This window comes from Doryrhamphus excisus, chromosome 8, assembly GCF_030265055.1.
Source record: "Doryrhamphus excisus isolate RoL2022-K1 chromosome 8, RoL_Dexc_1.0, whole genome shotgun sequence".
Lineage (NCBI taxonomy): Eukaryota > Metazoa > Chordata > Actinopteri > Syngnathiformes > Syngnathidae > Doryrhamphus > Doryrhamphus excisus.
The window spans coordinates 15,427,594-15,453,448 of NC_080473.1; the positions used below are offsets into that span (position 1 = coordinate 15,427,594).

The 25,855-nt window shown below is 41.1% G+C and overlaps 5 protein-coding genes across 11 annotated transcripts; 1 reads left to right on the forward strand and 4 right to left on the reverse strand.

Annotated features, from left to right (window-relative positions):
* Positions 1-187: 187 nt before the first annotated feature.
* On the reverse strand, positions 188-7,469 carry tagln (transgelin). Of its 2 annotated transcripts, XM_058080947.1 has the most exons (6): positions 7,305-7,421; positions 4,297-4,340; positions 2,469-2,657; positions 2,153-2,324; positions 873-975; positions 188-779 (listed from the first exon to the last, which is right to left on the reverse strand). In XM_058080947.1, exons 2-6 carry the CDS (start codon positions 4,306-4,308, stop codon positions 641-643), a joined length of 615 nt encoding a protein of 204 aa, XP_057936930.1. In that variant the 5' UTR covers positions 4,309-4,340; positions 7,305-7,421; the 3' UTR covers positions 188-640. The 2 variants fall into 2 exon arrangements, with proteins under 2 accessions (XP_057936930.1, XP_057936931.1); XM_058080948.1 differs by lacking the exon at positions 4,297-4,340 and having other exon boundaries at positions 7,305-7,469.
* Positions 1,843-25,550, forward strand: nudt8 (nudix (nucleoside diphosphate linked moiety X)-type motif 8). 5 transcript variants are annotated; one of them, XM_058080937.1, is made up of 12 exons: positions 1,843-2,418; positions 2,488-2,662; positions 3,797-3,862; positions 9,556-9,634; positions 9,711-9,842; positions 12,812-12,901; positions 20,712-20,964; positions 21,314-21,907; positions 23,396-24,151; positions 24,230-24,362; positions 24,505-24,582; positions 24,946-25,550. In XM_058080937.1, exons 9-12 carry the CDS (start codon positions 23,397-23,399, stop codon positions 25,138-25,140), a joined length of 1,161 nt encoding a protein of 386 aa, XP_057936920.1. In that variant the 5' UTR covers positions 1,843-2,418; positions 2,488-2,662; positions 3,797-3,862; positions 9,556-9,634; positions 9,711-9,842; positions 12,812-12,901; positions 20,712-20,964; positions 21,314-21,907; position 23,396; the 3' UTR covers positions 25,141-25,550. The 5 variants fall into 5 exon arrangements, with proteins under 5 accessions (XP_057936920.1, XP_057936918.1, XP_057936919.1 ...); XM_058080935.1 differs by lacking the exons at positions 1,843-2,418; positions 2,488-2,662; positions 3,797-3,862; ... (1 more) ...; positions 9,711-9,842; positions 12,812-12,901 and adding an exon at positions 19,466-20,616; XM_058080936.1 differs by lacking the exons at positions 1,843-2,418; positions 2,488-2,662; positions 3,797-3,862; ... (1 more) ...; positions 9,711-9,842; positions 12,812-12,901 and having other exon boundaries at positions 19,466-20,964.
* Positions 8,950-11,734, reverse strand: cbln18 (cerebellin 18). Its single transcript, XM_058080945.1, has 7 exons — positions 11,611-11,734; positions 10,918-11,023; positions 10,084-10,263; positions 9,862-9,996; positions 9,701-9,789; positions 9,548-9,628; positions 8,950-9,478 (listed from the first exon to the last, which is right to left on the reverse strand). The coding sequence occupies exons 2-7, from the start codon at positions 11,021-11,023 to the stop codon at positions 9,350-9,352; spliced, it is 720 nt and encodes a 239-aa protein (XP_057936928.1). The 5' UTR covers positions 11,611-11,734; the 3' UTR covers positions 8,950-9,349.
* On the reverse strand, positions 14,887-16,213 carry cbln20 (cerebellin 20). The gene is made up of 4 exons (XM_058080946.1): positions 16,057-16,213; positions 15,867-15,968; positions 15,666-15,806; positions 14,887-15,593 (listed from the first exon to the last, which is right to left on the reverse strand). Exons 1-4 carry the CDS (start codon positions 16,064-16,066, stop codon positions 15,166-15,168), a joined length of 681 nt encoding a protein of 226 aa, XP_057936929.1. The 5' UTR covers positions 16,067-16,213; the 3' UTR covers positions 14,887-15,165.
* On the reverse strand, positions 17,867-23,184 carry ftr86 (finTRIM family, member 86). Of its 2 annotated transcripts, none has more exons than XM_058080929.1 (12): positions 23,147-23,184; positions 21,288-21,898; positions 21,085-21,180; positions 20,706-20,939; positions 20,462-20,627; positions 20,313-20,387; positions 20,198-20,239; positions 20,068-20,109; positions 18,995-19,042; positions 18,862-18,927; positions 18,573-18,775; positions 17,867-18,435 (listed from the first exon to the last, which is right to left on the reverse strand). In XM_058080929.1, the coding sequence occupies exons 2-12, from the start codon at positions 21,798-21,800 to the stop codon at positions 18,100-18,102; spliced, it is 1,821 nt and encodes a 606-aa protein (XP_057936912.1). In that variant the 5' UTR covers positions 21,801-21,898; positions 23,147-23,184; the 3' UTR covers positions 17,867-18,099. The 2 variants fall into 2 exon arrangements, with proteins under 2 accessions (XP_057936912.1, XP_057936911.1); XM_058080928.1 differs by lacking the exon at positions 23,147-23,184 and adding an exon at positions 22,615-23,047.
* Positions 25,551-25,855: the final 305 nt, after the last annotated feature.

Below are 25,855 nucleotides of genomic sequence, written 5' to 3' on the forward strand. Positions count from 1 at the left end.
CTGAGATGTAGTTTTTCTCATACATAACCAGGTACTCCGGTTTCCTCCCACATTCCAAAATCATGTTAGGTTAATTACTGACCCCAAGTTGTCCATAGGTATGAATGTGAGTGGGAATGGAATGGAAAATAGAATCGTTTCAAACATATGCATAAGTCTGATTACAAATCACACAGTACATACTGCATATATTTCCCAGTCATGATTTAATATGAAAATGTACAAAAGATATTAGTGCTGATACAGCAGGCATAGAGCAAGTTGGAGACAGTATAAATGAGACTTCCCCATAATGTAACCATATCTCGGAAAGTCATGGAAACATTTATTTATTGTGTCCAAATAAAGGATAATATGCTTTTGTTTATGTTGTGCAGTATCATATTCAACAGGACGGCTAAAGTTGCAGAACTCTTAGAAGCAGTGTCATATTTATGTTGACTTTTTTAGCTTTTCAGCTGTCTCTAAATGAAGTGAGTAAATAAAGAGAGGTGAGGCTCTGCGGAAGTCAGCAGTGTGATTTGTGTTAAGGGGGTTTATTTATTTATTTTTTTCATAAAAAATACTGAAGCCACCATGGGAGGGCCTCTTAAGATGGAGTAATGTGCATCAGATGGGACTGAAGAGATTTTAGGTGACATTACAAGATTTGTCTCGGCCTTCCGTAGCTCATTCCCTCCTGACTGGCTCCTTTGTTGGACCCCATCTGGAGGCCGATTACATTTTTCCCTGCCTTCATCTGATCATCGGTGAAATCTCTCCTGTTCTCTTGGGATTTCCTGCAACAACAACAAAAAAAAACAACCAAAAGAGATATTTTAATGCTTCTTGAGATGTTAAAATGGTGATGTTTTTTTCACAATGGCACCCACTTGAAGAACCAATTTGGGTCGCCCTGGTATGTGCCCTCGTTCTTGGTGACGGCCAAGCTGCCAAGAGCCGACAGGGTCCTCTGCACTGCTGCCATGTCCTTACCTGCACATCAAAAATAGATTGGATATTTTTTAAGGCTAAACATGACGTTATGCATATTGTAACTTTGCATCATCTTTGTGTTAAAGATGACGAAACATATTATTAGTATAACAATGTTTACGCTAATAACTGACTTGTATGTATATTAACCAAGCTACACAGCGGTATTATTATACACAACGCCTTGCTTCATAATGGAAATAGGTGTGGTCCCAATGACAGCATTGTTAGCTAGCTCATATTAACTCATTTTCTCGTGTTATAATATAAAGAAAAGGATTGTGAATGTCGGGCAAAATTTCCAAAAAGTGCACTTCCCCTTTTTAGCCTTTTTGCTCTTATCTATTTATGTTCATTGTTTTATTTAGGGCTTTAGTTTTTCACACAATTAATCATGATTAATCGCCATTTGCAGCGAAGAGTGAAATATGCCCATTTTTTGTGTATTTTATGAGCAAAAAGGTAAATGACAGGACAGAATTACATAAACATTTGAATGTATTAACAGCTCCAAGTGAATTGAAAAAATTAAATCAAGCTAAAATATAGCACACATGTCTGAGAATCTATTTGCCAAACACCAACATAGGTAACATATGAATGTACTTTAACTGCCTTTTAATGAGCCATGAAGAGTTGCGTTCAAAGACATCAAGTAGTTGAATTCATTAGTGTATATGTATTTTCTGAATGAATCAAACGATAAGAGTTAGGTTAGTAAGTAACAAGAGTATTTACTTTTTGTTTTTCTTTGTCTTTCTGTTTATTTAAACCACACATACACGCATAAGTAAGACATTCTTGTGATTTTTGGAGTGTCCATGAATGCATCTCGCAGGTCTCGTGACAATTATGCAGCGTCATTGCGGAGGGCTAGAGAAGTGTTTTGTGAGTTGGCGATATAGCTAGCATATGGTGTTGGAATTACACTGCTGTTTATGTTTTCAGGTAAGAATAAAGTTATAAAAGAGCTTCAGACTGTGACTATGTGGGGACACGACATTATGCTAACGTCTGCGTAGTTATATGGCTTGAGATGGTGTCCATGCTAACAATTTTAGCAAGATTAGTTACCGCTGTTAACTTGCTACTTTTGACAGCCCTAACTTTATTTATATATGCGCCCATGGACAGTGCTTTAGATACCCGTTTTTAACACAAATTGAGACAAACAAACCTTCCCAGAGGTCCACAGTCTGGAACATGTCTGTCTTGGTGACGCCATACTTTTCTGCAGCATTCAGGAACTGAGAGATCTGCTCCATTTGCTTGAAGGCCATGGGGGAGCTCTGTATCTTCTTCACAGGTTTGTCTCCAGGAAAAAGAGTATTAATCAGCTCACTCAGGACCTGCGAACAAGCGAAGGAAGTGATGCACAGGGGGCACCACTTAATGTTAATTATCCTGATTTGCCACAAGCAGGTGATGGTTTCAAACATGCAAGTAAGTAAGTAAGTAAGTAAAAATCAACAAACTAGAGCAAGTGCACTCACACATCCGTCTTTCAGCCAGGCCTGGAATCCTAACTTGCCTGACTCTGGCCTTCCGACATTAGCGCCACACTGACGGGAGATCCACTCCACCAGAACCTGCTCCAGTTCTGTGTCATACTTGCTCTCGATCTTATCCTGAACCTGCCGGCTCATGCCGTAGGACGGCCCTTTGTTTGCCATGCCAGCTCCCTGAGGTAAAAGGAGGAAGTGGAGAAAATCAGATCTAACATACATGGTTTTTTTAAAATTCCACTCTAATTTCAAGAATAACCAGCTTTATTGAAAACAGTTTAGTCTGTTTTCATGTCATCTTTTTTGTTTAAAAGTATTATGTCAAATATTTATTTAAAGTGGATCCTCCAAAGTCAAACACGTCTAAGATTCAAATTTCATTCAAATTCATCCCCCCAAAAAACAAGCTATTTCCCTTGTAGATCAATTAAGTCTAAGTGTACATTTCTGGGTGAAAACTACCTTAGCTCAGTGAGCCTTAAATGAAGGAATTCCCGTGCATCATCTCATCATGATGAATGTGGGAGAACATGCAAACTCCACAGAGAGATCTCCTCACCGTGTAGCCAAAATGCTAACCATTCTTCCGTGCAGCCTTATCTTTTCTTCAAGATATTTTTAACCCACCTGGCATCCTGGTGTAACGCTGCACAAAACCATTGCCAAACATCATTTTTCGTTAAGAAAATATTTTTCACTTGTCAGGCAACCAGTGTCTCAGATTAAAGTGTTTGACTATGGAGTTTTCACTCGATGGTTAAAGGGATAGTTCGGATTTTTAGACAGGAAGTTGATTGCAGTGAAGTTTCGTCAACAGCGACTCACTCCCCGCTTTGTGTCATGAGCCGAGTTCTGGTCGGATTTTGGTGCTGAGGAAAGTAGTTCCGGTTAGTTGCTGGGGACAGTTAAGTAAAGAGTTTGGCTTCTCAAAACATCACAAAAATTCCTACTCGAAAAAAATCAGACCTCACAAATCGCTCGCCGTTATATTCTCTGCGGTCGTATCACTTTGTGCTCAGGACCACAGGTAAGAATTAGCTAATTTGTGCCGCTCATTAGCACCTTGGCAACTCTATGACACTAGGACCGAAGTCCATCTTACCAAGTTCGGCATCCGTATATTACGGCTCCTAAAGATATCCCTTTGGCTTCATGCTAAAATGAATGTCCAGTAGTAGACACTGTGAAACCAGTGAAGCAAATGTGTGTAACAATGGACAGGCGGGAACTCGGAAAATAATTTTGTGATGCAAATATATAATGTTTTTGAACGCATATTGTTTTGCTAAACCAAACTCTTTATTCTCTGTTTCCAGCAACTAGCTGGAACTACTTTTCTCAGCACTGATATCCGACAAGGACTCGACTCCGGACACAAAGTGGTGAGTGAGTGGAACTATCCCTTTAATACAGCTAACATGTTCGGAATACACTCATATTTGGATGTGATTCGCAGCTCAAACATGCATGTGGGACATTTGCTGATGGCTAATTATAATATAAACCTGTAAAAATGTATCTTTCACATGCATGTCACAAGCGTGTAATGAAGCAATGATGCTCAGCACTTTTGTTCCTACTGTACACCATTTTGTCTCGTTGGGCGTCTGAGGCAAAGTGGTGTACAAAAGGAGGTCGGACTCAGCCGTCTTTGCATCGGCACATTTCTTTGTCAAGCAGAGCCATCGTCTCTTTTTGTTCTCTGCCAACATACATACGCTCGCCAACACTGTTCGCTTCAATGCTGCTGTATCGCTTTTGTGGCCAGCAGCCAAGTGCAAAACCCTGTATCAAGGTGCTGTCTGCACCATCCAACCTTTGCTGCCATCTTGACGTCAGGTCACTTCACTTTTCCTGTTCCTGGTAAGAAGGTTCAAAATTCAAATGAAAGGATTAAACCATCAGGAGCAGGGATGGGTGATGCTGCTCTCTGTGTGTTGTCGTTGTCATTGTACAGAGACAATAGATTTGCGTGTTCATCCCCACAAAGGTTGCACACACTCAGCTTTGCTTTCAATAAAACACACACAGATTCTATTATGGAGATCAATAAAATATGAAAACAGTATGTACAAAAAGTTTTTGTCCTGTTTTGCTCTACTGGCGATGACAGTGTTGCTTTTTGGCAACGCTGCATAATAATTACTTGGTCCTCTTTTGTAATAAACACCAAAGAGGTGCTTTTATGTAAATGCCCACAGAGCACAAAGCCGAGAACCGGAAGTAAGTTCCTAACCACCGTTGCAGTACCGTTTTGGTAATTTAGGTTTTGTTGAGCTGCATCTTGAACACAAAGCCTAGTTTGGTTGAGCCATTTTCACAGTATACTCCCTAAAGCAGGGGTCTCAAACATGCGGCCCGTGGGATGCTGTATGGTATCATGTACCCAGAAAAAATTACTACGTTTGATTAATGTTCATGTTAAAGGTTAAATAACTGTTAATAGTTATCCTCCCTATCCGTGTGGAAGTGGTAAGTTTTGGGCCTTTTAAGTTTAAAGGAAATAACTTGGAGGCTACCGTTTAGGTCGCTAGCTCTCTAGTTTGCGAGTTAGCATGTGTCTCAAGACCCTGCAGTTGCGCAATATGTTGTAAATAAAAAGAGTATAAATGTGACTATAGTCGTGTTTTGTCATGTCTACAGGGCTCTAATAATGCTTTGTTCATTTTAAACTGAAAAAAATTATTTGTCTACCCACCAACTATATGTGGTTTCTTAAGTTTTTATTATTTGCCCTTTTATTATTATTATTATTATATTTATTTATTTATTACTGATTGATTGATTGTCTTTATTCTTGATTTGTTTATTTATTTTTCAAATTATTTTGTGTAGAAAAATAAAAATTAAGATATTTGAGAACAGTGGAATGTTTTATCAGAGCTTTTATTGTAGAAAATTGGAACCAAAGCAAGTTTTTTCATTTTTCTGTTTTTAATAAATGCATTTTTTTTTTTTGAAAACCTGATGCGGCCCAGCCTTGCCCAGACCCTAGCTCCAGTGGCCCCCAAGTAAATTGAGTTTGAGACCCCTGCCTTAAAGTGTTTTAATAACAAAATGTAAATACAGTTAGTTTAACAATTTGAAAAAATCCTAAAAGTAAAAAGGTCTTGTAACACGCCTCACTAGTTTAGTCTTTGGTTGGCTGTTCCAGTGTTTATATCAGTGTCCACATGCAGTTTGTCTTTTTTATTGGCCTCTCTATAGACATGGTCCACGTCATAACATTACAAAGGAGGACTCAGGCCAAGCTGGAAAAAAAACCCAAAATAAAAGGTTATGTACAGTCCGTTACAGCGACTACATTATTGTAGATGGTGCGCCGATCTGCATGTCGACGTCACGCTCCAACCTTCCCTCACTCATGAACAACAGATATTTGAACTCCTCCACTTGGGACGGGACCTCATTCCCAAACCGGGGGAAGCGCTGCACCCTTTTCCAACAAAGAACCATGGCATCGGAGTCTCATCCCAGAAGCTTCACACTCCGATACAAACCGCCCCAGTAAACGCTGAAAGTCACAGCCCGAAGAGGCCATCAGGACAACATCATCTGCAAATAGCAGCGATTAGATCCTCAGGCCCCCAACCTGGACTCCCTCGATGCCTTGGCTACCCCTAGAAATTCTGTCCATGGAAAACTATGATTGGAATCGGTGACAAACGGCATTAATTTTCTACCGCATATCCTCACTAGGGTCTTTGGCCTAGAGGCGGGGTACACCCTGGACTGGTGGCCAGCCAATCACAAGGAACATATAGACAACCAACCATTCACACTCACATTCATACCTATTGATTAACCTAACATGCATGTTTTTGGAATGCATGGGGAGAACATGCAAACTCCACACAGAGATGGCCGAGGGTGAAATCGAACTCGGGTCTCCAAGCTGTGTGGCCATTTCATTAATAATTTCATTTATTCATTCATTCATTTTCTACCGCTTTTCCTCACAGGGGGTGCTGGAGCCTATCCCAGCTGTCTTTGGGCGAGAGGCAAGGTACACCCTGGACTGGTGGCCAGCCAATCACAGGGCACATATAGACAAACAACCATTCACACTCACATTCATACCTAGTGGCCAATTAACCTAGCATGTTTTTGGAATTTGGGAGGAAACCGGAGTGCCCGGAGAAAACCCACGCATGCACGGGGAGAACATGCAAACTCCACACAGAGATGGCCGAGGGTGGAATTGAACCCTGGTCTCCTAGCTGTGAGGTCTGCGCGCTAACCACTCGACCACCGTGCCGCCCCTCATTAGTAATTTATTCATTTTATCTTTAGAATATGCCGAGGGCAGATAAAAATGAGCTGTGGGCCGTGAATGGTCCCCAGGCCGCACTGTGGACACCACTGGTCCACAGCCAGGATAGGTCTGTGGCACCATGCCATCCGGTCAGCACAGCTCTTGATGATTTGTGTACTAATCCTCCACCAGCAGCTCCGCACTTGAGCTTGTGGGCGTTGGCTTGCTTTCTCTTTTCTTTCACGGCTTTGTGCCAAGTGCAGACTAAACTTTTGCCGGTCGAGAAGATTTTCTCCACTTCACGTTAAGAATAACCATAGCTTTTTACTTCAGTGCTGCACTTTATCCAAGTTCTTTTATTTACTATTATAATGTTTGAAGTTGCATTGCTATTTCTAACATGGAAATGCTCCCAATTGGATGAGGAATTGCATTTCTATACTAAATCAGCAACAACCACACAGTGGAGTCGATACAGTATCAACTGCTGCATCCTTGGGTGGTCCTCTTAGGCTATAATTAACTTCTTAAGGAAGTTTGTGACAGCAATAAAAGAAAAGCGTACTCACTGCGAGGGAATAGATGGGTTCTCTGCTGGTGCAGCCTGTGGTGAGAGTGTGGATATTTGCTTTAAAAAGCTGGCTTAAAAGGGGCCGATGACTTAATGACAGTAACGTCTGAGAGGGCGGGCACCAGCGACGGAGGGAGTATCAAGGGGAAATAGGAGGGACGGATGGGAAGGGGGAAAAAAGGAAAGTTCGTCCTAAAAAGGGCATGGCCTTTAGCAGCTCCGTGTCACTGCTTCCCTACTCCATCAGCTCACTTAAAAAGCCCGGCCTTATTTGGGTAGAGCTCCTCCACGCAGAGGACCCGCAGCAGTCATGCAGTCCTGGTTTGCTCTGCGGGAATTCTCCAAATATTTTCATCGCATCACTCCTCTTTTAGAGTGGATGCATGAGGAAGAACTGGAAAAACAAAATCAAGTCATAATGTGTGCACGGCGAAAGTTTTTATACACAAAGTCCATGCAGAGAACTCTTTCATTTTGAAGCAGGATAAATCCATCTCAAAGCGTGTGTGCAGATGTGTGTAGTGGGACAAAATTTCCACTGCATTCCATTGCGGAGACGTCTTTGCACAGAGCTGCTTCCGAGTACGGAGGGGGCGGGAGGCGGCTTACTCTCTGGACTGATCACCGCATAGACAACCTGATGTCATTTTACATAGCAAAATGTTAGTGTAAGTCGTTTTTTTTTACGAGATCCTTTCATTGCAATTTTATGGATTGAGTGTCATCTGATGGATACCAGGAAATTATGAATAATTGCCACAAAGGCACAGACAACAAGAACAAAACAATTGTCATACAGTAAACCTCGGATATATCGGATTCAATTGTTCCCACTGGTTTTGTCCGATATAAGTGAAATCCGTTATATGCGTATACCGGAAAATGTCCGTTTTACGCATATATCGGATTTATATCCGGTATATGCGTAACTCGGATTTTATCCGTTATAAAAGGCACTTCCTTGACTATGTTTCCAATGTACCTGGACGCGCAGGCAACGCTGCAAATGCTGCAAATGACGTCGTATAGCGGCCTGTCACGATTCGGCGAAGCGGAGCGCCACGATGCGGCCATCCGATATATGCGAGGGAAATTTAATGGAAATGCATTGGAACGGGACTGGAGATTTTGTCCGAAATAGGCGAAATCCGTTATAAAAAATCCGATATATGCAATTAATTTTAATTGGAAATGCATTACAGAAAATCGGTTCTTTTTTATCTGTCCGTTGTGAGCGAATTTCCGATATATCCGAGTCCGATATATCCGAGGTTTACTGTACATGTATGACCGTACATGTATGGCTATTTGAATGACAAATTAACTGGTAACAAACTCACACTATAATTTTTTTCAAATATATATTCACAAATTGTGCTGTTTAATGGTTGAATACAGCTCAATATATGTCAAAAATATGAATATTTAGCACCAGGGTAAACTTTATTGTTGTGAAAATAAATCATCAGTACCATTTGTCGCATTTCCTTCAGCTAGAAAGTGTTTGTTGGGATGTTGTGTATCTCAACTGGAATAAGGCAGCAATGGGATGCTTTATATTTATCTTGGGAGCTAAAGATCTACTTCACGGTCATTGCTCCTCCGTTCTCAACACTTCCAAGAAAGCAATTTTGTGCACAAACCAGTTTTATGGCAATATTTCAATAGTAGTTCAATTATATTGAATTCTTAGCAAGGCGAGTTTATTTATAGAGCACCAGTCGTACACAAGGTAACTTAAAGTGCTATACAGAAAAGAAGGATAAAATCACTTCATAAAATCTTCACTTGAGTTTTTTTTCTGTTTATTGCTAACTATTAGCACGTAATGTTGAGTGGGTCTCAAGCCCTAGACCCATGCCTGATCCCAACAGAGTAAGTCTGGTCGGTGAAGAAGGCCAAGAGGAGAAGAAAGCAGATTTACCTTTTAAAAAAAACTTCAGTATTCCATTAAATGAAAGTTCCAAGCTGTCCCACTGGGATCCAGGATCATTTTGAAAGGTTGAAATGAGCAGGATAAAGCATCGCTGTTGTTGTTACATGCTACTCATCCGGGTAGGCATACAGCATGTAACCACTAAAAACATTATTATTCAGATTTTTACACAGTTTTCGTCCAGCGTCCAACTGCATGTAGACTTGATCGCCTCTCTGCAACTCCAACGTAATCATCTAATAACATAAAAAAAGGAAGTAACTGAAACTGTGTTTTTTCCATTTTGCATCAATTGGACTCGTTACCTGATTAGCAGTGTCTTCGTTATCGTCTCGATTGTCCTCCGACATGCTCGTCATCACCTCACCATTCTTCATCATCTTGACCTACAGGTATGATGAAAACAACTATGAAGCTTCATGTGTTCTCACATTGTGTGAAAGGATTGTTGTGTCTACTCTGTAATAGACGCGTTGACCCGAGATCACCAAGGAGTACACAGTGGAGGAGAAGACAAACACTCCAGCGTGTGGCGCAGTGAAGACACCTGGGAGACATGATGGGGAGTGAGACGGATGGAAGCAAAGACAGTAAACAAAGGTAGGTGTGTGTTTCCTACCCACGGAAGGGTTGTATCCTTTGCCGTCATTCAGAGTCACCACAGGGTAAGCAATTGGTACATTGGTATTGAAAGGCCCATAACATTGATCGGGATTTGGGCCCATACTGGCTGCAAAGGCAATCTTCATGCCAGCTGAGACAAAAAAGGCAAAATTGACTTAGCGTCCAGTTATCGTACAAATGACCACCACTTTGTTTGCGTAGGAACCCACAAACTTACTGGTTAAAGCGTGCACGTTGCTCTTGAGTGAGCTGATATCGTTCCTCAAAGACGTCATCCTAGTAAAGGTTTCATCCTCCACTCGGAACATGTCGTTGGCCGCACAACAGCAACCGCGCTGGCGGTCAAAAGTACACTTGCAATCCCACTTTGCACAGGTTAGGGTGTTATCCAAGTTCACTGAGAGAGGACAGAAGGTTAAAGAACTAAAAAACTATTGGCATCTATTATGGTGTATGATGCACGACGTGCATTGGATGTTTATTATTATGGCTGTACTTATCATTAGTACTCCATTCCATGATATAAAACTCAATTCATCCCTATCCCAGAACCTATCCAAACTAACTTTTAGCCAATTTAGAGTCTGAACTGGAGTCTAGAAACTGGAGTACAAGTAAGCCTGTACCAAAGTACCAAAATATTAGAAACGTCTGACACGGTAGAGTTCCACACCACTGCAAATTACAACTGGAACAATATTCATTCATTCATTCATTCATTTACTACCGCTTTTTCCTCACAAGGGTGGCGGGGGTGCTGGAGCCTATCCCAGCTGTCTTGGGGCGAGAGGCGGGGTACACCCTGGACTGGTCGCCGGCCAATCCCAGAGCACATATAGACAAACAACCATTCACACTCACATTCATAACTATGGACAATTTGGAGTGGCCAATTAACCTAGCATGTTTTTGGAATGTGGGAGGAAACCGGAGTACCCGGAGAAAACCCACGCATGCACGGGGAGAACATGCAAACTCCACACAGAGATGGCCGAGGGTGGAACTGGAACAATAAACATAAAAAAAATGTTGATGTATTTGTCGAGCTTACTAGCAATATCTTTGAGAATTTGATTGATGGGCTGGATGGACTGGGCCTCTGCACAACCATGTAGAGAGAGCACCCCCAACAGGGTCAAAAGGGTTGAGACAAGCATCTGAAATAAAATGATACATTTTAAAAACATACACCAAGCATAAAGTCGAACATTTATGAGGAAAAAAAAAACATTCACAAGTATAAAGTGCTAATATTACGTTTCAGAGGGAAAATAGAGCACAGTTCTTCAGAATGGAAGGGAACGTTTTATAGTGGCAGCAAAACATATTTTAATACTTATTTTAATACTCTGATTTTTATCAATGTGGCCCTAATACTGTAATGTTGTAGTATATACAAATATAAACATTTACATTTTATATGTAACATACTGTATGTATTATATAAATAAATGACATCCATCCATTTTCTATGACCGCCTATCCTCATTAGGATTGCAGGGGTATGCTGGAGCCTATCCCAGCTGACTTCAGGCGGGTACACACTGCTCGCCAACCAATCACACATATAGAAAAACAATCATTCATATTGATTATTCACTGACAATTTGTAGTCACCACTCTTACACCGTGCGGCCAGTTATGATTTCCAATCAGTATAAAAATCCCAACAAGGTGGCTTTTGAGTCAGTCATCATACAGTAATAAGTACACTAAAGTAGAAGCATAAATTGATTCAACTTACTGTGTTTGATCCTCCTCCTTGTTCTGCAAGATACAGACTCAGGTGTGTGTGTTGCACTAGTTTTGTGCACTTTGATTTCTTATTGACATAACCCTCCCCTGAAGGAGGTGGCGCTTGTTTCCCTCACCTCCTACGAACAGGAACACAGGTCTGACATTTCAGCCCTTATGCTCCACTTTTTATGTAACTCAACAATGCAGCGCAACAGTTTTACTTTACAGTCAGTTAAAAGACCCGAGCGTGACATCGTGTCACTTTATATGGAAGGTCACCTCCTCCCGGGGAACTGACATGAACAACATTGTTGTTAGATCTCCAGAGGGCGACGAGCATCTAACAGACCTCAGTAGAGGTTCGGGTATAACAACATGCAATAACCTGATTCTCACCCTGGAATAGAAGTTGGTGTAATACAGTCATTCTACAGCATGGAAGCTTGCAAACAATACTGTACCCCTCAGGGGATTTCTCTCTGTTACACCCACACTATACGGCCCATACCTAGTTTTTATGAAAGGCGTATATTGTTGGTAAAAAGGAGATCGTAATCCCAGACAAAATTTCATGTATTGTGATTTTATACGAGTACATCCATCCATTTTCTATGTTGATTATCCTCACTAGGGTTGCGGGTATGCTGGAGCCTATACCAGCTGTCTTTGGCTGAGAGGGGGGTACACTGGACTGGGTAATGAACTCATCTTATAATAAAAATCTAAAATTTTTACAGTAGCCCCTTGTCACTTCTCCATTTACATTTTGGAGCGTCACTCTATCACATTTCTTTTTCTCGTTAATATGCTGTAGCCACTCCCACCTTTAGAGGTAGACAGCCATCATATTTTTAAATCATGTCATGAAAACAACACTGTCATGGCAACACATTGATATTGATATTTTATACACACAGGTAGACAACTTGGTGCCAGATGGGTCCTTCAGTGTTTACACAGGTCTTCCCTTTTCTTTCATCCATTTTAATCTTATTATGATCATTTTTTGGTCCTGAGTTGAGTTGAGCTGTGGACTCCTATAGAGCAGCTACACACAATAATCAGCAATTATAAAAAGCTTTATAGTTCTTCCAGAATCTGCACCTATTCAGCTGTGTTTCTTTGGATATCGTGGTTCCCGTGAAAACTGTTTTTAATTTATCTATCTATCTATTTATCTCTTTAAAATGTCTGCTTTTGTCATACAGCCATATGTGTTGGACCCTGAATCCGATCCAGAAGTGGCGACTGTACGAAGTTTCACAAGAAAAGAGGTTACTTCAAGACGTCTATAAATGGTGAGTAGCTTTAGCATTTTAGCGTTAATAAGGTAATGTCTAATGAGTTTTGCAGGACTACCAGTGTGTAAGAAACCCTCGTAGAGCCACTGATTTTGGCGGGAACTCCAACCACTCGTGCCTGATGGTGGCGTCTTTAGGAATTTTAAACAAATGTGGCTTTCCCTTTCGAGGCATTGCTAGCAATTAAACAGCGTAGCAGCGCTTGGGGCAGGGCAGAGAGTTCATTTGTAAGGAAGTCCGCCCCTCTGTGACATCACAAAGGGGCAGTTTTACCACGCCTTTTGAAATTGAACATTTTGAGCCTTCCCAAACTTCTTTCAGAGCTCACTTCCAACTGCGCAAACCTCATTATCTGAAACTTTGGCATAGTTTGAAACTATATTTATTGGTCAAAAAGCATAATAGGTCCTCTTTATTGTAATTAAGATGACAAGTCATCTGTCATGTTTCCTGTTGAATACATGTTGTATGTAAAGCAGGGGTCTCAAACTCAATTTACCTTGGGGCCACTGGAGCTAGGGTCTGGGCAAAGCTGGGCCGCATCAGGTTCTCCAAAAAAAAAAAGCACTTATTAAAAACAGAAAAATATACAAACTTTTTCAGTGCTTTGGTTCTGATTTTCTACAAGAAAAGCTCTGATAAAACATTCCACTGTTCTCAAATATCTTAATTTTTATTTTTCTGCACAAAATAAGATGAAAAATAAATAAATTCAAAATCAAGAATAAAGAAAATCAATCAATCAGTAATAAATAAATATAATAATAATAATAAAAGGGCAAATAATAAAAACTTAAGAAACCACATATAGTTAGTGGGTAGACAAATGATTTTTTTTCAGATTAAAATGAACAAAGCATTATTAGAGCCCTGTAGACATGACAAAACACGACCATAGTCACATTTATACTCTTTTTATTTACAACATATTGCACAACTGCAGGGTCTTGAGACACATGCTAACTCGCAAACTAGAGAGCTAGCGACCTCAACGGTAGCCTTCAAATTATTTCCTTTAAACTTAAATAGCCAAAAACTTACCACTTCCACACGGATAGGGAGGATAACTATTAACAGTTATTTAACCTTTAACATGAACATTAATCAAACGTAATAATGTTTTCTGGGTACATGATACCATACAGCATCCATATCAAACTTGCGCGGGCCGCACTAACATTAAACTTTCATATCAAGGCGGGGGCCTCAAACTAGTGTCCTGCGGGCCACATTTGGCCCGCGGGCCACGTGTTTGAGACCCCTGATGTAAAGTGTCTAACATGTAATGAACACTTATAACTTACAATCGAAATCTAAAATGTATTTCAAAAACTAAATTAATAAAGAAATCATGTTGTTTTGTGGTTGCCCCAAATATGCTTTTTGAAGAAATATTACCCTTTTGGACTATATTAAGCATTCTCAAGCACCAACATGGCTAAATTAAGTCAAGGTTCATGTATAGAGGGCTCTAATAATGTTAAAAATACTTATTTAGAAGTTTGTAGGGTAGGGTAACAGGGTTTCTATGCTCTAACTACAAAAATAGCGAATCCTATTTACCAAATTAATTTATTACAGCCGGGTCTGGAACCTGTTATCCCAGGTCATCGAGGAATTACTGCTTTACTTCAAAAACTCATCTTGTAAAATCGTGATTACAATTATTATTTATCTTCAAAGCCATGCGGGGCTTCATGCAGTTACTGTTTACAAACTATGCACAGTAGTGTGTCTCGTATATATATATACATATATATCAAAAGCAAAGGAGAGTTGGGGAAATGTACATATATATTTTACCACCAATAGTGAAGACTGCCTTGCTCACAAATGAGAAATAACATGACGGGACAAGAACAACAAACATTACTGATGGATCACATGCCCGGTCACCCGAATGCTGTGTGAAAGAAAAAATTGTGGATAAATATTTGGATTTCTTTCTTCTTTTGAAAGAGGCTTTTAGAAAAACACAAAAGCACTTTTTTGTGACAACCAAAGTTTATTAATTGCATTTTTACAGATGAATCTCAATACCACAATCGGATTACATAAATCGACTAAAAGAATGACAGGGTGAAAGTTGAGTACATGGACAAATACACGCCACATGGATCAGGAAGACGACCTCGTTGATGATCAAAACGGCCAATGTAGGAATGAGTTAAGTTTTGTTTACATCAAAGCAACCAGGCCAAGGTGGTTCCCTCACAAAGCTACACATTTCATACGAGACCAAAGTTTTTTTTTTTTCAAACTCAGTCGGTAGCATAGAGAAGAAAGCCGGTGAACGTGTTGTAGTGGTTGCTGTTATCACAAAGGAAGCATCCGGCCAGCAGAGTGACAGCCACCTGGTCCCCAACCTCCAGGTGGCGGGCCACAACAACAGAGCCGCTGTCTTCATGGTCTACTGTGTTTTTTTCTTGTATGCCGGCCACCACTTCACCGTTGACGCTTAGATTGGCGCAGGCAGCCAGGAGGCTACCGGAGGAACCGGCATCGCTGTAGACGGTCAGAGCCAGGCTGTACACACCAGCACGAGGGACGGTGAAGACCCCAGTTTTTACATCGTAGCCCCCTCCCAAGTTGAGAAAAATGTGGCTGTAGGTGATGACTTTGTCATCACGGAAGGGTCCGTAGCACCCAATTTTGTTCAATAGAGCCACAGAGAAGGCACTGCGGCTTGCTGGAAGAAACAGACATGAATGAATCGGAGAAAAATTAGTTTTATTTTCCATGACGTTCTCACGTTCCTCACCTCGGATATTGTTGACTGTAGTTTGGGTTTTTATCAATTCTTTCTCCAGCTCGTTTAGGCTCGTGTTAAAGAACATCTCCATCCTCTGCATCTTCTGCTGCATTACGCAGCAGCCACACGAAGCCTGGTCTGTCACGCACGCTGAACACGCACAGCATTAACCACTGAGAGAATAGCGTCACCATTTTCAAAAGATCTTACCTTCCTCCAGGCTCCCTTTGTCATTTTCTGATGAGTCTGGCTTGGATCCCGACCAGGGATAGTCAGCAAATGCAATCCCCAGAAGACAAAGGATTATAACAGCTGCAAGGAAAACAATGTGTACTTCAATAATGCCCCCGTCAACCTCCTTGACGTGACAAAATGCTAAGCCACTTCCAACGAGTCTTACCCCGCATCATGCCAGCGACAAGGAGCAGCCTGAGAGGGAAAAGGTTAAATTGACTGTTGCGGGGTGAGGCTTTACGGCTCTTTATATGCCTCTATTTAGCCTGTTCAGGTGATATCCAGCTCCACCCTGCTCCAGATACTCTGGTCCCCACCCAATAATCCTTTTATTCATGACACATAAAGATAACACCTTTTTGTTAGGTCGGGTATTATTATGAAACCAGATTTGTGTCAACTCAAAAGAGGGTCTTTCATCCCAACGGCACAGTGTAAACATAAGAAGCTGAAATGTTGATACTAATCAATAACAACACAAAGCTTTGTCTTAAAAGTTACATTCAATGAACACCACTGAATGTGCTTGTGTTGCCAGACAAACTTTGGTGTCTCGGCACACGACTATGGTACAATCAATCATGACATCCTAAATACAATCAATCATGACATCTTAATAACTAAATTAGAAAGGTACAGAATAAGAGGATTAGTTCTGAACTGGGTCAAAAGCTACTTAGCTGACAGGAAGCAATACGTACAGCTAGGAGAATACACAGAGCGGAGATCCCCAGGGGTCAATACTGGAGCCAAAACTATTCAACTTGTACATCAATGATATCTCCAAAGTAATGAAAGACTTAAAGCTGGTATTATTTGCGGATGATTCCACTGCTTTTTGTTCCGGAGGGAGTACAGACGAAATCATTAGAAAGGTCAGAAGAAATGGTCACACTAAAAAGATGCTTTGATGATAATAGATTGTCCTTGAACCTAAGTAAAACTAAATCATGCTGTTACAAATACAAATAGACGGTGTAGACATTGAAAGGGTGAACGAAAATACATTTCTGGGGATCACAATAGATGAAAATATGAGCTGGAAACCTCATATTACAAATATACAACATAAGGTGGCCGGAAATATTTCAGTATTGAACAAAGTAAAATTTGTTCTCAATCAGAAATCACTCCACACTTCTTTATTGCTCTCTGGTTCTACCATATCTTACTTATTGTGTGGAAATATGTGGCTAATAACTATAAAAGCAATCTTCACTTGCTATATGTACTGCAAAAAAGGTCAGTAAGGATAATTCATAATGCCGCCTACAGAGAACATACTAACTCCTTATTTCTGAAATCACAAATACTTCGGTACGAGGTACATTATTTAAAAAAAACAACAACCTTAAACTGTATTATGAACTGATTATGTGATGCACTCAATTGTAATCTGATGCATGTTCAAATTACCATTACCGTTACTATTACCATGGTGCATTGAATGATGGCCGAACAAAGCGTGAAATTGCAACACCATCAGTGAAGCATAAAGACATAAACATGTAAATATTGTCAGTTTTCTTAGAATAGTACATTTTATGTGTTAAAAAAATTAACTTATTGCAAATTATGTTTTCTGTAGGACAAGGCAGATTTTTGGTAAAAAGCTAGATCAAAAATGGACCTGCTAATTTGCTGAATCCTGAATGCACAGGGTTCTACTAAGTCTTGTTACAGATTGTAAAAAATTCAGTTTGTAGCCCTTTGCGCCATTGAAGCTATGGTGCATGTCTCCAAGTCTTTAATGTATTTTGTTCTCCGGAACCAAATTAAATTAAGAACCAGTTAACTTTAGTTGATGTACTTGTACTCTTCTTCAACAAAGGTCAGCGAGGTACGATGGTCCTTTTTTTTTTTTTATAAAAGACATGGGCTTGCTCTTCTTAATATGCTGTAACCACTACCACCTTGCCATAATGTTTTTAAATCATGGCGTGAAAACACCAGTCATGGCAACACATTGGTATTGGTATTTTATACAGAGGTAGACAACTTGGTGCCAGACGGAATCTTCTGGTTTTTTTTTTGGTTTGTTTTTTCAAACATCCCTTTTCAAAATCCATGTTCATCAATTGAGTGCAGTCATACTAGCAGGTATTGATTTTTTTTCTGCTTATTGTATATTTTATTAAATTGAAGATGTAAGATTACATTCATACTAGTGAAAGAACCAAAAAGGAACTTGTTCACTGAATCTATGCTTTCACTCCAACTGGCAGATTGTGACTGTAGCTCCAACTCCTCCCCAGAACCGGAATCCCGGGTACAATGGACCGGTGAACTGGGTCACATGTCTGTGGATGAGGTCGGCCTGGTTGTTGGTGACGCGGTAAAAGGCCAGAATCCCTGCATGCTGGTCCAAGTAGGTGCCGATCCGTCTGCATTTGGGCGAGCCCAGAAGTTTTTCTTGACCGTTATGCCAGAAGGAGAAACCTGTCCCAGACCAGTACAATGCCCAAGAAAGGGGATTGTGGCCCAAACGGCTTTTGTCATCGGAACATTTCCGATCCATCTCCTGTAAGGCCACTCCAATGGTGATCTGGGGGATGAAGAACAACAATTTTATTACATTTATTCCAGAAAAAATGGATTCACGCTAGCTAAACATAATGGACTTTTGGTGTTAAGTGGGCTCAAGCGTGGTTACACCCTCAATGGAGGACGTATCTCTGGTACCTTTTGGCCAGTCCACTCCACCTCCCAGTAGTATGAGCTGCCTGCCAGCGGTTCTCTGCAGAGAAGCTGCCTCCAGTACTGGAAACGTTCAGGGTGGTCTGCTGGGTTCAGGTTCTCTGCCCGCAATGTGGCCTTATGACCCCCATCGGACAGCTGTATGTGCCGATACACCGTGTTGGCGTCCATGGTGGGCTCAAAGCGAACTGAAGGGAGAAAGTTGGTTAAAATTTCTGCAACGAGAAGGAGGATTTAACTCAGAGATCCTCGTGTGAAGAATTTTTTCACTCACATTTAATTAATTCTTCTCTTATCTTTGGTTCTGCACTTACAAGTCCCACTGTCGTTAGAGAAGATGCTAAAAAGGCAAAGATGGCCGTAGTGAATGCTACAAGTTGTACATCATTTTGTGTTGTGGTGTTTACCTCGAGGAGGAGCAGGTGGAGGAGGAAATGGTGGTGGTGGCACAGAAGCTACATTTACAGAAGAGTTTATTTAAATTAAGGACATCACATTCTCCCCGTGCATGCGTGGGTTTTCTCCGGGAACTCCGGTTTCCTCCCACATTCCAAAAACATGCTAGGTTAATTAGCCACTCCAAATTGTCCATCGGTATGAATGTGAGTGTGAATGGTTGTTTGTCTATATGTGCCCTGTGATTGGCTGGCCACCAGTCCAGGGTGTGCCCCGCCTGTTGCCCGAAGACAGCTGGATAGCATCCGTGCTATACAGAAAGTTTTCTGTTAGAGTTGATTTTTTTACTGTTACAGTAAACCTCGGATATATCGGAAATTCGCTCACAACGGACAGATAAAAAAGAACCAATTTTTCTGTAATGCATTTCCAATAAAAATTCATTGCATATATCGGATTTTTTATAACGGATTTCACCTTTTTCATACAAAATCTCCAGTCCCGTTCCAATGAATTTCCATTAAATTTCCCTCGCATATATCGGATGGCCGCATCGTGGCGCTCCGATTCGCCGAATCGTGACAGGCCGCTATTCAACGTCATTTGCAGCGTTGCCTGCGCGTCCAGGTACATTGGAAACATAGTCAAGGAAGTGCCTTTTTATAAAGGATAAAATCCGATTTACGCATATACCGGATATAAATCCGATATATGCGTAAAACGGACATTTTCCGGTATACGCATATAACGTAATTTCACTTATATCGGACAAAACCAGTGGGAACAATTGAATCCGATATATCCGAGGTTTACTGTATTACTAAAAACTGCAAGTCGTGTTACGACATTTTCTATACCGCTTATCGTCATTAGGGTCACGGGGGTAAGCTGGAGCCTATCCCAGCTGACTTCAGGCGAGAGGCGGGGTACACCCGGGACTTGTCAGCAACCTATGAACAATTAACTTAATTAATTAGAGCCTACATTGAACCTAACATGCATGTTTTTGGACGTTACATGAAGAAAAGTCACGCACAGCTGGTGTTATAATGTTGGAGGAGTTAAACTAAAGAGTTTTTCTTACGTCGTGGAGGTAGATGTGAAAGTTTGGTTGAAGAATCAGGCACTAATGGAAAATCAGCAGATGAGCACACAGTAATAACTACAATGTTCAAAATCAATAGGTTATAAGTGTAAGAAGCTTTATCACTTACCTTGGGGTCGTGGCGGGGGTTCAGGATTTAGCATCTCATAAACTATGGAAATAAAAAGGAGCGAGTCATTTACCGTATAATCGTTTGAGATCTTGGAGATGTTAAGTTTCACCACCTGTGTTTTGCACATTAGCCTGTCCATGGATATCTACTGGAGTAATGTTCGATGCTATGGAGGAGTCCTCGTTCACTAGGGCGATAGAAGACAGTGATCACTATGACATGAAAAGGCTGAGAAGCGAGGGTGGAGGAACCGAAACTGACCTAACGAGCCAAATTTGGCCATTGCAGATTTGCAAATCTCCTTTACTGACTCTTGTAGTTCTTTTAAGGCTGACCGTAGAGATGTTGCCACCGCTTCCTCCTTGCTCAGTATTGACCCTCCTGTGATGGCACTTGTTGGAGCCGCCTGCTCCATGGTGAAGAAATTCTAAAAGAAAAAAAAACACCACAACGATATTTATTTGCAAAATGTAATTCAAATCCTTCTTCTTTGACATTCCGCTACCTTTAGGAAGCAGATGTGATCCTGCATATCTGCCAGCCTACTCAGCTCCTCTCCCTTCCAGCGGAGTTGGACCGCCTCCTGCTCCAGTCGGTGGATCTGGCCTTCAATTTGGCTGCCTAAAGACCTTTCATGGGTGTTAAGAAGCTCACCAATTTGAGTGCCAGTGAGAGCGATGAGGCTGGATGCCTCAGAAAACAAATCAAGCCTCTCTTGCTGCAGAGCCTGGACCAAAGCCTGAAAAGAGAAGAATGATGGGAAGGTGAGGGATGAGGAACTCAGCTGTCACACATAGAATCGTGATTTGATTCTAAGCAAGAAAATTGTGATTCCCATTTTTTGCAGATGTTTCTAAATAAGAAACAAACACAAATGTTCATACCTTATGTTGACGAGCAACATTTGGGAAATCCTTTAGTGACTTCTCCGTCTCGTGGACTCGTTTCTCCACCTCTGCCTGTACCTGTATTAGCTCTTTCTAAACACACACACCATCTATTATTTAGCGGAAAAAAAACATCACACCTGTTGGCCAATACATGGATGTATACGAAAAATAATGCAAAACTCAACACTTCAACATACCTGTCTCTCCTTTCTCTCTTCTTCAGGTGTGAGCACGTGGTGTCCTTCATGGCCACGCTGACAACACACCTCACACACACACTCCCTGTCGTCATGGCAAAACAGATCCAGAGGCCGGTTGTGCTGAGGACAAGGCCTGGGAGTCACAGCCGGAAGCTGAGGGTACATGCCGCCATCTTGTGGTCCCATATCTGGAAGAACTTCCAAGTAGACAGGTTCTGACGGCGGTGCAGAAGACACAGCTCTGGAGCCGCTTTGTTTGAGGCTGTTGGTCCTCAGCTTTTCCATGGCTTCCACAAGAAGCATGCTCTTGGCCAGTGAAGGTCGAGGATTGAAGAGCTGCCGGCATTGGGGGCAGCTGTACTGACCCTTGCTGTTGCCTCGGTCCCAGTGACTTTGGATACAAGTCAAACAGTAAGAGTGTCCACAGGGTAGAGTTGCCGGGTCCTTCAGGGTCTCCAGGCATACGGAACACACAAACGTCTCCTCCTCAGACCATGCGGAAGCCGCCATTGCAGTGCCGAGATGGGGTCGGGCAGTCAGCTTTCCAAGGCGTCAGAACTCCAGAGTCCAGCGGTTCCCTCGGGGTTCATTCGTATGCTGCGGAGAAACTGAAGCAGGTTGGACTCTGTGTTAAACTGGTTTATCAGGTTCTGAGGAGTTTCCTTGTGTGATAAATCACAAACTATGCCACTATGGTTTCATTGTCATGGTAAGTTTATTTGTTTTGGACATGCTTAACAGGTTACATTAAGGAACATCACATGTTCACATTTAAACAATTCAACATGTCTGGAAAGGAGTTATTTTAATCCTACACATTCTTATCTATTACTAGTTTACTAATTTATTATTTAATGTGCTTATGTTAACTGACAATACGTCACATGTTTAGATTTTTGTCATAAATACATGTATCTACTTCCTGTGTTTAAATGTCACAATTTTTAATAGGGAGAGAAAAAAATAGAAAATGTGTTGCAATAGCTTATGAAATGATGAATGGAATAAAATAAAAATAGATTGTTGAAAATATAAAATGCAATTCAAACCATTTGTATATAAAAATAAATTACAGACTACAGCATGTACAGTGATACAAGAAAAAGAAACGACCTTAGACGTAAATAAAAAGTACAAATGGTTACTTAAACAACAGTAAATAGAATAAAAATAATTCATAAAAAAATGCGAAAATATCACACGGTATTTCAAATTCATAAGAAACATGTTGAAAATCAGTGAATCGTGATGCAAACGACAAAGAATGCGGGCTTTGCTCAACATGTCGTCAGTAAAAATAAACAAAACTGCTATTTAGCCTTACCTGCCCTTTAGTTGACACTACTTGGACAAAAATGTTGTGGAACAGGCTTTTCGTCGTGGCTGCTCAGTGAGGGCAACAGTGACGCACATGAAAGGACCGGATGCCATATTGACTAAGGGCAACCGGCAAGCTAGGCGGCAGGCTAAAATGCTGTGTAGTCAACTTTCAAGGTAAGCCGTTTTCAAAATGTACGCTTTCGTGGTAATCGATGAATCGTTATATATATCAAACTTAAAACGAGGCGTATTGGAATCGACTGTGTAACTGAATGTAACGTTATGTTTTGGGACGACGAAGGACTTTGTTATGTGTTGTACCTTTAGCTAACGCGTTAGCCTGGTAGCAGTCAGGCGTAGCCACGGACGCCTAAAGTTGATGCGGTGTATTCAAAGTATCTAAACGCAACCGCGGCATTGGCATAGACTCTCCACAGTTCATTCAATTTAAAAGTCCACTTTAAATACAATAATTCGACGACTTTTAAAGAGCACAACTCGCTCAACTGCTAGCCGACGGTGCGAGTGCAACTCACCTGGACATGCAATCACTACTGCCTCTCGGCAGGTAAAGGCATTCGTCTTTTAAATGTTGGATGAGTATCATTATCATTTAACTTTTTAGTATTTTAACTAGTAGTCGTCAAAACAAGAATTGCCTCTCAAGTGTTGATTACGAAAAAATGATTATTAGTTTATCTATGATCATTAATATGAAAATTACTTGCTATACTAAACATTTCTTCTTTCTCCCTTTCTCTCTCTCTCTCTTTTTATTTAAATAGAATGTTTCGGGGCCCACAAATGGTGATTGGATTAATGCTGCGACTGACTGAGACCCATACAAGTGCTATTTCCAACCATTCCTGTGCTAGATGGCATGTAAATGAATCAAAATGTGAAGGCCTTCATGGAAGGAGAGGTTGCTCCTTCCTGTCCACAGAGACTGTATCCGGCCCAAGCAAACTTTATGTATTTAGTACTGACTGTGAAAATCAAAAGACCCCATTTCATAGCTTCAAATTCAAGGCTCCTGCAAAGTCCAAACTGTTGTATTCTCGTAGGAAGCACACCAAAGTGGAGGATTTTTCCCAGAACCCCAAAACTCTGCGCACACATCAGGACTGTGTATCTACCACAGCTGGCCTCCCACCCAGGAGAAGAGATGGAGAGCTTTCACACTCGCATTTTACCGGTCAAAGTTACTGCAGTAATTTCAGCTACAGACAAAACTTTGACAGATCTTTACAATGGTTAAAAAACATTCACAACAGGGCACAACCCTATAGCCTCTCTTTTCACCGAACCAGAGCAGTTCATGCAGCCTGGAGTGATTGTCTATCACTCGACAATGAAAACAGGTGTCGACAACTCCTGGGACCCAATTCGACAATTTATGAAGTAGACAAAGGGAGAAAAGTAAAAAATCAGGGAAGATGGGCGTCCATTCTGGTGTCACTTTGCAGTGTAGCAGGTGAACCGGCTTTTATCTTCACGCTGCGCTCCAGGACGCTCACGGGCAGGCACAAGGGAGACGTCAGGTTAGTCGAAGCCAAATAACCAACACATCGCATACATGTCCTTTTACAGTATGTGTCCTTATTTTCTATTTTGTGTAGCTTTGCGGGGGGCAAGAGCGATCCCTCAGACAGCGATGTGGTGGCCACTGCACTGAGGGAGGCACGGGAGGAGCTTGGTGTTGATGTCTCTCCAGAAAGGGTGTGGGGTGTTCTCAAGCCCCTTAGGGACATGGTGAGTGGATGAGGTGAACTACATTTGGACCTACATGAGCAAAACATGAAGTTGGTGTTGGTGGAACGTGATGACAAAAAAACAACATAAAAAAAGTCAAATGAAAAGTCATATTTACAGTGTTTGTCTCACCTTTCTACAGTCGGGGATGATGGTCGCTCCTGTGCTGGCAAACATAGGTCCTTTTGAGGAATTGTCCTTCAAACCAAACCCTGAAGAGGTACAGTGATTTTGTGTTGTTGCAGGATTTAGTTAAGGGTCAGTCTCCTGAAAAGGGTACTAAATTATTTGCGTATTAAAATAAATTATTACTTTAATATACGTATATATCTACCTCATGTAAATCTATTGTTAACATTGTTAGTTATTACTGCAGTTATTACTGTTAGAATCTGTGCCACTTATATTATTGTGGACCCGAAAATGGACCCATGCCATACAATGTGACGCCACCCTCTCCGGTACCCCTTTCAGAAGACTGACCCTTAAATCATTTACTCTTGACTTTGGGTGTGTAATATGAGTTCGCATCAATTCCTGTGCACCCAAATTCAGATGTTCTTTTCTCCCCCCCTCATCTCAGGTGGAAGAGATTTTCACTATGTCCTTGTCCCATTTGTGCAACCCTCAAAACCGTGGCTACACTCACTTTCGCACCGGGGACAAGTACGGCTACACGTTACCGGTGTTCCGTAATGGGAAGCATCGAGTGTGGGGATTGACTGCCGTTGCCTTAGAGCAGACGCTGAAGGTTCTTGTCCCGTCACACCTGCAGTGAAGGTTGCTTATCACGTGACTGAAGATTTTTGTATTTGAAAATGTGCAATCAAACTTGATGCAATTACAGACAGAATCATGTGAGTACCACTCTCCTGGGCATTTTGACATATAGATAAATATTCTAAAAGCTATATGCGTGATTTCAAGTGAACAATTTTCATTTTGATCAAACTACTTTTAATTTAGTGAAGTTGTTGTGAATTGTTGCTTGAGCTCCTAGTGGTTAAGGAACTCAGTTATTTATTGAGATGCTGTATTGGTTGCTCAGTGATGCAAAGCTATTCATTATTACCGGCATCACGTTTTTAGTTCGATCCTGTGTGAACTCCTTTACACTGAAAGTACATTATCACGTCACAATGTGGTGTGTTAAAGGACAAATGCATTAAAGATATGAAAAAGTTGAAAGTCAAAGTAGTTTTCATTTATTCATTCATCACGTTTCTGCCAAGGCAATAAATAGTGCATATAGACCAGGGGTCTCAAACTCAATTTACCTGGGGGCCACTGGAGCTAGGGTCTGGGCAAGGCTGGGCCGCATCAGGTTTTCAAAAAAAAATGCATTTATTAAAAACAGAAAAATATACTAACTTTTTCAGTGCTTTGGTTCCAATTTTCTACAATAAAAGCTCTGATAAAACATTCCACTGTTCTCAAATATCTTAATTTTTATTTTCCTGCACAAAATAAGATGAAAAATAAATAAACAAATC

Coding starts and splice junctions, on each gene's coding strand:
- nudt8 (XM_058080933.1), top strand. CDS start 22,702: ATGAAAGGACCGGATGCCATATTGACTAAGGGCAACCGGCAAGCTAGG. Junction 22,785..23,395: donor CTGTGTAGTCAACTTTCAAG/GTAAGCCGTTTT, acceptor TTATTTAAATAG/AATGTTTCGGGGCCCACAAA. Junction 24,152..24,229: donor AGGCACAAGGGAGACGTCAG/GTTAGTCGAAGC, acceptor TATTTTGTGTAG/CTTTGCGGGGGGCAAGAGCG.
- tagln (XM_058080947.1), bottom strand. Junction 976..2,152: donor GACTGTGGACCTCTGGGAAG/GTTTGTTTGTCT, acceptor TTTGATGTGCAG/GTAAGGACATGGCAGCAGTG. Junction 780..872: donor GACCCAAATTGGTTCTTCAA/GTGGGTGCCATT, acceptor TTGTTGTTGCAG/GAAATCCCAAGAGAACAGGA.
- cbln18 (XM_058080945.1), bottom strand. CDS start 11,023: ATGCTTGTCTCAACCCTTTTGACCCTGTTGGGGGTGCTCTCTCTACAT. Junction 10,264..10,917: donor AATTCTCAAAGATATTGCTA/GTAAGCTCGACA, acceptor GTCCTCTCTCAG/TGAACTTGGATAACACCCTA. Junction 9,997..10,083: donor CAACGTGCACGCTTTAACCA/GTAAGTTTGTGG, acceptor TTTTTGTCTCAG/CTGGCATGAAGATTGCCTTT.
- cbln20 (XM_058080946.1), bottom strand. Junction 15,807..15,866: donor CAAAGGGAGCCTGGAGGAAG/GTAAGATCTTTT, acceptor GTGCGTGTTCAG/CGTGCGTGACAGACCAGGCT. Junction 15,594..15,665: donor TACAGTCAACAATATCCGAG/GTGAGGAACGTG, acceptor TGTTTCTTCCAG/CAAGCCGCAGTGCCTTCTCT.
- ftr86 (XM_058080929.1), bottom strand. CDS start 21,800: ATGGCGGCTTCCGCATGGTCTGAGGAGGAGACGTTTGTGTGTTCCGTA. Junction 21,181..21,287: donor AAGAGAGAAAGGAGAGACAG/GTATGTTGAAGT, acceptor GTGTGTGTTTAG/AAAGAGCTAATACAGGTACA. Junction 20,110..20,197: donor ACCCCCGCCACGACCCCAAG/GTAAGTGATAAA, acceptor ATTTTCCATTAG/TGCCTGATTCTTCAACCAAA.